The sequence below is a fragment of the Calonectris borealis genome, unplaced genomic scaffold (assembly GCF_964195595.1).
Source record: "Calonectris borealis unplaced genomic scaffold, bCalBor7.hap1.2 HAP1_SCAFFOLD_35, whole genome shotgun sequence".
Lineage (NCBI taxonomy): Eukaryota > Metazoa > Chordata > Aves > Procellariiformes > Procellariidae > Calonectris > Calonectris borealis.
Genome location: NW_027441451.1, coordinates 647,673 through 658,902, shown reverse-complemented (window position 1 = coordinate 658,902; position 11,230 = coordinate 647,673). Strand labels below are relative to the sequence as shown.

At 53.0% G+C, this 11,230-nt stretch overlaps 1 protein-coding gene across 1 annotated transcript; it reads left to right on the top strand.

The window, feature by feature from the left end:
- Positions 1-1,516: 1,516 nt before the first annotated feature.
- On the top strand, positions 1,517-2,452 carry LOC142076181 (olfactory receptor 14J1-like). Its single transcript, XM_075138560.1, has one exon. The coding sequence runs from the start codon at positions 1,517-1,519 to the stop codon at positions 2,450-2,452; it is 936 nt and encodes a 311-aa protein (XP_074994661.1).
- Positions 2,453-11,230: the final 8,778 nt, after the last annotated feature.

Genomic DNA, 11,230 nt, shown 5'->3' with positions numbered 1-11,230 from the left:
CTGGCAGGAACAGCTCCAGGCAGGAGAGATGGGCAGCAAAGGAAGGACCTGCTAATGGAAGCCCTGTTGCAGGGGAGATGTGGGCACCTCCCGGCCACCTCTGCAATGCAGATGCCTTCCCTCAGCAACCCCCTTCATCTCTGCCACCCAGCACAGCCCTCGGCCCTCCCGGCCATGGGGTCTAGGCTGGGAGTCACCTCTCTGTCCAGCAGACCAGCAGAAGAGGCCAAGGGCATCCCTCCTGCCACGTCCCCAGTTCCCACTGACCAGCAATGGGGCTGAGGGCAACTGTCCTGCATTATCACTGCCTGGGAGGTGGCTGCACAGCTGGGTGAGGGGAACGCTGTCCTGAGTGCCCGGCTGCCTCGGCCCTTGCCTCGCTCAGCCAGACCCTCACTGTCTTTTTCCTTCATTCTCCCTGTGCCTGTTTTAACGTTATCTTGTTCTTGCTGCCAGGCTGCCTGGGGATGGGAATTTCAGCTGCAGAGTCACACCCTGATCTTGTTCGTCCATTTGTGCGGGCATGTCGATGGGAACAAGTGTCCCAGCTTTCCTCTAACCCGAGGGGCTGTGGGCAACGCAGCCTGTGGGGCTGGGGAGTGAGTCAATTGTCTCTTCCTGAGCTGCCAACATTCGGACACTTGGCTATCTCCTTGGGGTGTCCTTCCAAGCTGTGAGCTGCCTGGCAGCATGCAAAGCTGTCCCATAGCACCCTTGTGTTCTCTGAAAGCCCCACGGAGAAATGCAGAGACTCTCTGGCTGAGGAGATGCTGTGGGGTTGGTGAAATGAGCCACGAGTGTCCTGGGCTAGAAGTGGGGTGCTGAGACCTTGAGAAAGGGTGAGACATTTCGTGCTCTGCACTGGATCCCTCTGCTCTCAGCAGTGTCTGGCTGCATAACAGAACATAAGAATGTGATCGCCCTCAATCTCAGAAAGGTGCAAGGCCAGGGAAGCTGGGAACAAGACCGGGGACAGACCAGCTCCCCTCACTGCGCTCTGAGCCACAGGCGATCCTCTTGCCTCGCAGGACTCACTCTGATCTCCTGGAGTGCAGCAGAAATGCTGAGGGTTCCTGACATCCCAGAACACTCCCCAGGGGAGATGGGGGAGCTGTCAAAACCCCCAAGCCTCTCATAGTGCCTTCTGCCACCCCAGTTCCTCAGCACGGGGAGTGCAGGTGCTGACAGGCCCTTTTGCGTTAGGAGCGGTTCCATCTGACCAAGTCAAACGCCAGCACTGGCCCCTGCCCCCACCCTTCCCATGAACCCACTGCTGCAGAGCAGGGCTGACTCCTCGGCAGCCAGCGGGCAGAGGCCCTGCTCCTCACGCCACATTCAGCCAGCACCCACCAGAGCTCCAGCCCCGCAGCTGAGGAAGGATTCCTGGAAAATGCAAAGGGGGGGTGTGCAGCAGGGGCAGGGGCTGTGGGAAATGGCTTGGATTTTGCTCAGAGAAGTCTCCCCTAACTTCTTGTGTTTTCCTCCTCCAACAGGTCCACGTGCCCAGAGGGACCAAATGTCCAACGGCAGCTCCATCACCCAGTTCCTCCTCCTGGCCTTCGCAGACACGCGGGAGCTGCAGCTCTTGCACTTCTGGCTCTTCCTGGGCATCTACCTGGCTGCCCTCCTGGGCAACGGCCTCATCATCACCGCCATAGCCTGCGACCACCGCCTCCACACCCCCATGTACTTCTTCCTCCTCAACCTCTCCCTCCTCGACCTGGGCTCCATCTCCACCACTGTTCCCAAAGCCATGGCCAATTCCCTCTGGGACACCAGGGACATCTCCTATGCAGGATGTGCTGCACAGGTCTTCTTTGTATTCTTCTTGTTTGGTGCAGAGTATTCTCTTCTCACTGTCATGGCCTACGACCGCTATGTTGCCATCTGCCAACCCCTGCACTACGGGACCCTCCTGGGCAGCAGAGCTTGTGTCCACATGGCAGCAGCTGCCTGGGCCAGTGGGTTTCTCAATGCTCTCCTGCACACGGCCAATACATTGTCACTACCCCTCTGCCACGGCAATGCTGTGGACCAGTTCTTCTGTGAAATCCCCCAGATCCTCAAGCTCTCCTGCTCACACTCCTACCTCAGGGAGGTTGGGCTTCTTGTGGTTGGTGTCTGTTTACTATTTGGGTGTTTTGTTTTCATTGTGCTGTCCTATGTGGAGATCTTCAGGTCTGTGCTGAGGATCCCCTCTGAGCAGGGACGGCACAAAGCCTTTTCCACGTGTCTCCCTCACCTCGCCGTGGTCTCCCTGTTCGTAAGCACTGCCATGTTTGCATACCTGAAGCCCCCCTCCATCTCCTCCCCATCCCTGGATCTGGTGGTGTCATTGCTGTACTCAGTGGTGCCTCCAGCAGTGAACCCCCTCATCTACAGCATGAGGAACCAGGAGCTCAAGGATGCCCTATGGAAAATGGCCCAGTGGACGCTGTTTCACCGACAATAACCTGCCTCCCCTTCTCTGCACATTCCCCAGAGTTTATCTGAGGCCATGAGTCTGATTTTTTCTCTTGTGATAATCCTGCTTATATATAATTTTCTGGATTTATACTGCTTGTGTTGAAGCTTGATCCTGTTGTGTCTGACTCTTGCCCAACACTGTGTCAGGTGTGGCATGCCCGATAGCAGGTCTACAATAAAACGGGGTCTCCCAGTTGCAGCACCTTAAGCCTGGGCTCTTCCTCCAACCTGTCTCCCAAGAAAATGTCCAAGGAATTGGTCTTTCAAAAAATCTGTTCTCCCTGCGTTCTCAATGTTTTGGGGTTAAGCTCACGGTACCATTGGGTTCCACTGGTCCAAATGGTCTGGATTTAAGAGTTCTCTTCTTGGTGTCCAATGGCAGGGGAGATGGTCCATGAGCTCCCATTATCGTCTCAGGTTCCTTCATGGATGACAAGACTGATGGCACATACCAGAGTCTCTGGAAATGAATTTGGAGGGGTGAGGAGAGGAGAGGATGGGGATTCACCCCGTGCCCTGGGGTTGCAATGAATGGAGACTCAGAAGGTGAAACACCCTCAAAGATGAAGTCCCCCCAAAGTAAAGCACCAAATTGACGTATCCATGAACAAGGACTCTGCAGTGCCATGGGAGTGAGTGGGGACCCAGCAGGCAGTGGGAGGGGAGACTGGAGAGATGCAGGAGGTGCCAGAGGAGGCCCAGGGCCAGGACTGTCGTGCTGTCGTGGGGAGTGGGGCTGGTGGGAGCAGAGGAGGGGGCAAATTCAGTCAGGGTTGGGCATCACCTGCAATATGAATTCAGGAGAGGCAGCGAGTGAGTAGCCTCCATTTCCTCGTGCCCTTGGGGCCAGCAGCATCCCTGGGGCTGATGGGGAGGCTGAGCTCCCTGTGTGCCCCCCAGCAGCTGCTGTGCCCCTCAGAGGGGCTGGGGCCGTGGGGTGAGTGCCCAGAGCTCTGCAGCACCCTGCGGTGGGCACTGCCGTGGGACCAGCCCAGGCTGGGCTGCTCTGCTGGGCTGGGCTGGGGAGAGGGCAGGGGTGGTGGGGAGAGGTGGGGAGGGTCTGGGCTGGGCTGGGAAGTGCCCGGGAGAGGAAAGCAGCAGTGTAGAGCTCAGCTGTGTGAATGTGCAGGGTGGGGGCCCACAGCAGGGTGCTCACAGTGCAGAGTCAGGCGTCATGGTGAAGGAAGCAAGGCACCAAAGGTGCAGAAGAGAGAGGCCCAGTCTGTGCCATGTTCCCTGGACACCCCAGGGAAGCTGTCCTGGGAAAACCGTCCGAGATCAGTCGCACACACTGGCCATTTCCATCTCTGGTCACACCCCCCAGCCCTGAGGAGGGACCTTTGCTGCATGGTCAGCCCCGTTCTCCTCCGGGGCTCACTGATACCCAACTCCACCGCCAGTATTAATAAAAAGGGAACCAGTTTCCTGCTGACACTTCTTACACACAAGTCCCAGAGCTCTTGCCACAGCTGGTCTCTCAGCCAAGCCCCTTCTCAGACAGCCCCAGCTCGATCAGGTGCTCATGGCCTTGTCTCAACAAACATTGAAAATCTCCATTGATTGAGATCCCACCAACTGGCCTGGGTCCTTGCTCCAGTGATTGGCTCTGTGGCATTTCTCAAAAACTCAGCTCTCTCAGCCTCTCTTTGGCCAAAATGTGCTCCAGGCCCCAACTATCCTTCTGGCCTCTGCAGGACTCACTCCAGTCTGTCAGGGTCTTTCTTGTGCTGGGCAGCCCCAAACTAGACACTGCAATCCAGATGCGGTCCTGTTATGGGTTAGCCTTGGCCAGCAGCCAGATACCCACCCAGCTGCTCATTCACTCACTCCCCTCACTCAACAGGACAAAGGGAGCAAATAAACCAGAAATCTCATGGGTGAAGATAAAGTGAAGGAGATCAGTTATCAGTTACTGTCATGGGCAAAGACGTGTTGACTTGCTGAGGATAAGTTTAGTTTGTTGCCAATTATAAAAAGTTTGGAATTGTGAGAAACAATGGCAAAAATATTAAAGGCCATTCTGCTCACACTCTCTCCCCGGCTCAAATCACTCCATTGTTCCCAATTCATCTACCCACCCCAACCCCAAAAGGAGCAGGGGGGATGGTGAAGAGGGGGATAACAGTCAGTAAAGAACATCCCCGCCACTCCTTCCTCCTCACACTTGTCCCCTGCTCCACCTTGGGTCTTCTCCATGGATCCCACCATATTTGTGGTCAAGGCTATGTGTTGTTCATTTCTTTCTGTCTGTCTTTTCTCCTTTATACTCCCAGAATGATAGAAATGTTGAGATTGGAAGGGACCTCTGGAGATCATCTAGTTCAACCCCCCCAGCTGAGGCAGGGTCAGCTAGAGTAGGTTGCTCAGCAACTTGTCCAGGTGGGTTTGGAATATCTCCATGGATGGAGACTCCACAACCTCTCTGGGCAACCTGTTCCAGTGATTGACCACCCTCACAGTCAAAAAGTGTTTTCTTGGATTCAGGTGGTACTTTATATACATTAATAAGATCCCTCCAAACCTTTTCTTCTCCAGACTGAACAGTCCCACATCTCCCAGCCTTTCCTCCTGTGAAAGATGCTCCAGTCCCTTAAACCAGTTTTGTGGCCCTTGGCTGGACTTGCTTTAGCAGGTCAACCACTGTCTTGCACTGGGCAGCCCAGCACAGGACACAGCACTGCAGATGGGGCCTCACCAGTGCTGAGGAGAGGGGAAGGGTCACCTCCCTCCACCTGCCAGCAATGCTTTTCCTAATGCAGCCCAGGAGGCTGTTGGCCTTTGCCGCAGGGGTGCACTGCTGGCTCCTGCTCAGCTGCTTCTCCTCTGGGACCCCAAGGTCCTTCTCCCCAGACGTGTTATCTGGCCAGCTGGCCACCAGAAGATACCCACAGTGTGGCTGGATCACAGGCTGTCCTTCCCCAGGGACATTCTCAGCAGAATACATATATGCCAAAATATGTATTGAATATATATGCCAAAAGTCTTGCTGAAGTGGAGGTCAACGACATCCACTCTGCTCTTCTCCTGCGCAAATAGAGTTACTTCATCATGAAAGCAATCAGGTTGGCGAGGCATGATTTACCCTTGCACAGTCCACGCTGATGCTCTTCTCTTTCAGGTGCCCAGGAATGTCACCCACGAAGAGCCATTCAATGGCTCACTCCTCATCAAAGTGAGCTTGTGCAGCCGGTGGTTCCCCGGGTTGCACTTTTGGCCTCTTGCAAAGATGGGTGCAATGTTGGTTTGTCCTCACTCACAAGAGACCTCTACCAATTCCGTGGCCTTTTAAAAGGGGTATGCAAGGAAATATCAATCTTGCCCTGTAACTTCATTACCACTGTTCTGCCTGTTATATGGTGTATTCAGTTTCTCTATTCTCTCATATACTTCCACCTGTCATGATACAATGGCCATTTCTAAAATCATCTTTTCAGATGAAGACTGTCGAGACCAAGGCCCTTTCCATTATTCTCCACTTTTCTCCTCCCCTTTGTCTTTCTTCATTCCGATACCTCTCACCTATGCAGCTGCTTTGAGCTTCAGGGAGTTAAAAGCTTGCCTGTCCTTCAGTAGTCTCATTCTCTCTTTAGCCAACTCCTTCATTAGGTTCCTTTCTATCTTTTTGTATCTGTCTATCGAAACCATTTCTGATAAGATTATCCCTTGGAGAGAGGCAGCCTCGTTAGAGGCAGCTTGTACTTAGCATATGGTTACAGAGTGTGCTTTATTGTTTATGCAGGCTGATCATGCTTTAATTTTCTTTCCTTACAAATAGGAAACAATCTTCTGTGCCTGTGTGCAGCCAGTTCTCTGAGGAGAGCAGGTGGGAGTTGGTGCAATGGAGCTGTAACACCCAGCTGCAGAGATCAGTGGAGAAGTCTGATGCAAGGAAGAGTGATGTAAGTCCCAGATGGCCAATGAGAGAAATGGTGAGGTTTGGGAGGTGAGGAGCAAAGTTCTCTGCACAGAGTCAGACCTCAAGGGACTGCTTCTCCTGCCTGTCCAGACCTCCTGAGGAGACACCCTGGATCACTATCACTTGGAGAATGCTTCTATCACCTCTTCTCTAAATTGAAAAGTAGTAAAATAGAAACTTTAAATTAAAAAAATATTTTTATTAGGTGCACTTTGAAATCTTCCTCTTTAACTACACTATGAAATGACTCCAATTAGCTGTACAAGCCTGGAAGATCTGAAGAAAACTACAGGAAGAGAAAGAGCTCCTTAAGGCTTTCTGTATTTTCATGAGACCCATGGTGGTTTTGGTGCTGAGTCCTTGAAGCTCCCATGATGAGAGGAGAAAGAACAAACCTCTCAAGAAGTCAAAGTCAGAAGCAAAACTCAAAGTACCTTGAAGTATTAATGGGTCCCACTGAGGACCATTACTGACAAAGCCTCCCCATGGCCTCGTTAGAGCAGATCATTGGAGGCCATGCTTGCAGGTAGGCAAAGGCACTGTGCAGGTGGCTGTAATGCTGAGAAAACCCTTGGTTTATTTGAGGAAGCAGAAAGGCCAGGCCCTCACCCCCAGGCCCTGGGAAGGCAGATCCTGTCCCTCACGCGTGGCTCAGGGCTCTTCTTGGGGGCAGTTGGATGTGGGGGTGAGCAATGCCAAGGGTAGGAAAATTCTATGGTACCTCCTGGCCTCCCAAAGAAGGGGCAAGGAGGAAGAAATGAAGTCCAGAGCCTCAAAAGAAAGTTCCTCCCTGTAGGCCTTAGTGGCAGAGGTAACTGCCTTAGCCAAGGGGACAAAGACCTCCGTTCTGATGGGCCTGTCAGTCTTGCCAGAGGCCTAGGCCATCTCTGCTGCAGGCTGTCCTACACTGTCCCATGCCTGCACCTCTTGCCCTTCAGGCTGTAGACACCCTTCTTGCTTTCCCACCTAGCTCTCACCCCAGCATTTCTAGACCTTCACTGATGTCTCTCCACCTGTCGCTGGCTTTTCCTTGAAACACAAAGGCATGGGCTGATCCAGACTCCCTCTGGGTGACCTCTTACACCACAAGGCTACCCTTTGACTCAGAGTTCTTTTTCCTCACATCCAGTCTGAACATTCCAAGCTGTGCTTTGTGGAGGTTTCCTTCTCTTCCCACTACCAAGGTTGCCTTCCCTTTGCACTGCCAAGAAAAGCTCCATCATCTCGGAAACCACCCTTCAAGTAGTTGACGGCCACTACTAGAGAGCCCTGAGCCTCTACTTCACCAGGCTAAAGAACCCCAGGTCTCTCAGCCTCTCCACAGAGGCCCCAAACCACATCCTGGCAGATGTCCTCTGGGGCCACTCCAGTTCGTCCCTATTCCTCCAGACCAGGGAGGCCCTGGTTTTCCATTTCTTCTATCTAAGAAAGAATTCTGTTCTATTCTATTCTATTCTATTCTATTCTATTCTATTCTATTCCATTCCATTCCATTCCATTCCATTCCATTCCATTCCATTCTGTTTTCCTCTCTCCCAGAAGATATGGGAAGGCTGTCATTAGGTCTCCCCAAAGCCTTCTCCTCTCCTGCCTTTGCACCTTTGCAGCAAAGGCAGACAACGGCACCCTGGCCTGCATTAGGCAGAGCACTGCCAGCAGGTGGCTGGAGGTGATCCTTCCTCTCCACTCAGCCCTGCTACAAGTTGTCTTGCTGACTTCCCTCAAGGGTTTCTACATCCCCACCTCACTCCCACTGCAGCCAAAGCTGCCCTCCACATCTTCCACCAGCTTCTTGTGAGAAACAAGTCCAGGAGAGCATCCCCCCATGTCAGATCAGGGATCACCTTCCACCTTCCCTCTGACTGAGGCCTTCTAGCAGAGGTCCACGGCCTTCAAAGTCCCCAGTGACTACCAAGTCCTTTGTGTCCGTTCCTCCAGCTTTCTAAAGGAGCCCTCATCTTCTTCCTAACCTTCCTCAGGCGGTTCAGTGATCCCGACCATAAGAGCACTGTACATGGAGGAGTTATTGATCCTCCTAACAGTAAACCTGAAAAGACCCTGGCCTGCATGTGCCGCGCTGTGCTGTGCTCCACGTACAGCTTGGTCTTCAGGCTGTGTTGTGCTGAGCATATCCCTGGGTCACAGGAGAAACTTGACTGCAACAGAGGAATCTGCAGGAAGCTCCCACCTGGTACTGGTGATGAGGCCAACTGCATGTTCTTACCTTTACCAAACACTGCAGCAACAAATTTGCATGTGAACATCACTGCTTAGGGCAGGAGAAAGGACAACTAGAGTTTGTTTCCCTGTTAGAAAACACGGAAAGAGATCACAGGGGCAGATTCCACAGATGGAAGCTGCACAACTTTCTGCCCCACTGACAAAGGCTCTGGCATCTGAAGGAACCTAATATTGCCTCCATGATCTGCTCTTTGTTTATGGTGTTTCTCTAACAAATGGCATTTTAAACACCACCTCACAGCGTCTGCGTGCCTTTCTTAGTCGGGACATAACAAACCAGAACCTCCAGGTACAAAACAGCCACCAAGTCACGTGCCTGCTGCTGCCTATCACGTTCTCAGCAGAAGGGAATGTCAGAGCCAACACCCCAGCCCTGTGCCTGCTGATGGCCAATCACTCAAGGAGATTGGAGACTAAGGGGGCCTCACACTCCCCTTCACGGCCATGTGCCTCCTGCTGGCCAATGAGCTCCTCAGACACAATTGATAACATAATAACATCCCAACCCACCAGCCTCCTTGTGGCCTATCAGCCCAGAAGTGACCTCACCATGATCTCCCAAGCCGCGTGCCTGCTGCTGGCCTTTCAGCTTCTGGGATTGACCCGGCCAAGCCCTGTGCCTGCCCCTGTCCCCTCAGTTACTGAGGTGGAAAGGAAGTGACAACCCATACCCAACGCCTCTTCCCGGGTTGGCCTACCAGGTAATTAGGGGGCGTGGGGGAAGCTGTGGGTAGAAGGAGTGACCCCTGGCAGGGCAGGGCAGGGTCCTTCTGCTGCCAGGAGGGTGCTGTGTGATACAGGGCTGCTCACAGCTCCACGTCACCCCCAGGGACACATCTGAGTGCAATCGTCCTCCAGCTGAAGGAGCTGCCAGCACCGGGCAGCTGAGCCCAGGACTGGTGGGCAGACTGGCCGTCCTCGCTCGGCACTAAGGGACAGTCCCTTTGCCTCTCAGCACCCGCAATGTTTCACGTGGAGTGCAGCAGAAATGCCAACAATTTCTGCCTTAAAAACACTCCTCAGGTGTGGTGGGGCAACTAGAACAGAACAAACCCAACAAACCCCCCCAGCTCTGCTCTGCAGTCAGGTGAGTTGGGAGCAACAATGCTGCAAAGCTCTTTGATGCCCTGAGTGGTTTTAATCTGGGATCTCTCCTGTTTCCTATTTGCCTATTGCTGTAGGGCAGGACTGACTCCTGCAGAGCCCCCAGCAGAGCTCCCAGCTCCCTGGGCACCCTCAGCCAGCACCTTCCAGCTCATGGATGGGACCTGCCAAAGGTCTTCCTGAAAGGGGCCAGGCAGTTTGGGGCACGGGGTGGGGGGAAATTCTATGAGAAATAAAGTAGTTTTACTCAGAGAAGTCTCCCCTAACTTGCCACTGCCTTTTCCTCCTTGGACAGGTTCACATGCCCAGAGGGACCAAATGTCCAATGGCAGCTCCATGACTGATTTCCTCCTCTTGGCATTCACACACACTAGAGGAGTGGGAGCTGCAGCTCTTGCACTTCTGGCTCTTCCTGGGCATCTACCTGGCTGCCCTCCTGGGCAACGGCCTCATCATCACCGCCATAGCCTGCGACCACCGCCTCCACACCCCCATGTACTTCTTCCTCCTCAACCTCTCCCTCCTCGACCTGGGCTCCATCTCCACCACTCTCCCCAAAGCCATGGCCAATTCCCTCTGGGACACCAGGGACATCTCCTACGCAGGATGTGCTGCACAGCTCTTTTTCTTTCTCTTTTTCATTTCAGCAGATTTTTCTCTTCTCACCATCATGGCCTACGACCGCTATGTTGCCATCTGCCAACTCCTGCACTACGGGACCCTCCTGGGCAACAGAGCTTGTGTCCACATGGCAGCAGCTGCCTGGGCCAGTGGGTTTCTCAATGCTCTCCTGCACATGGCCAATACATTGTCACTACGCCCTCTGCCACGGCAATGCTGTGGACCAGTTCTTCTGTGAAATCCCCCCAGTCCTCAAGCTCTCCTGCTCAGACTCAGACTACCTCAGGGAAGTTGTGGTCAGTGTTTGTTTTGCATTTGGGTGTTTTATTTCTATCATGCTGTCCTATGTGGAGATCTTCAGGGCTGTGCTGAGGATAAACTCTGAGCAGGGACAGCTCGAATCTTTTTCCACGTGCCTCCCTCACCTGCCCATGATCTGTGTGTTTTTAAGCACTGTCAACTTTGCCCACCTGAAGCCCCTCTCCATCTCCTCCCCATCCCTGCACCTGGATGGCTGTTGTGTGCTCCATGGTGCCTCTGGCAGTGAACGTCCTCATTTACAGCATGAGAAACCTGCAGCTCAAAGATGCCCTATGGAAAGTGATTCCATGGAAATGTTTTAATAGTGATAAAATTACCACCTCTCTCCACAAATGACTCCCACAGTATCTGATTCCATTGGGTTTTGTTTGGTATTTTTTACCATTATATATGTCTTTGTTGCTGTTGTTATTGTCCTTCATGGTTATGATGTTCCTACACAAATGTTTACATTTTTATCACTATATCTGAGGCATGTTCCTCATGGGGCCTTAAGTACAGGACATATGCAGACCTCCTCCGGGCACTTCCAGTTCCTCCCCACCTGTCATTTAATTTCAG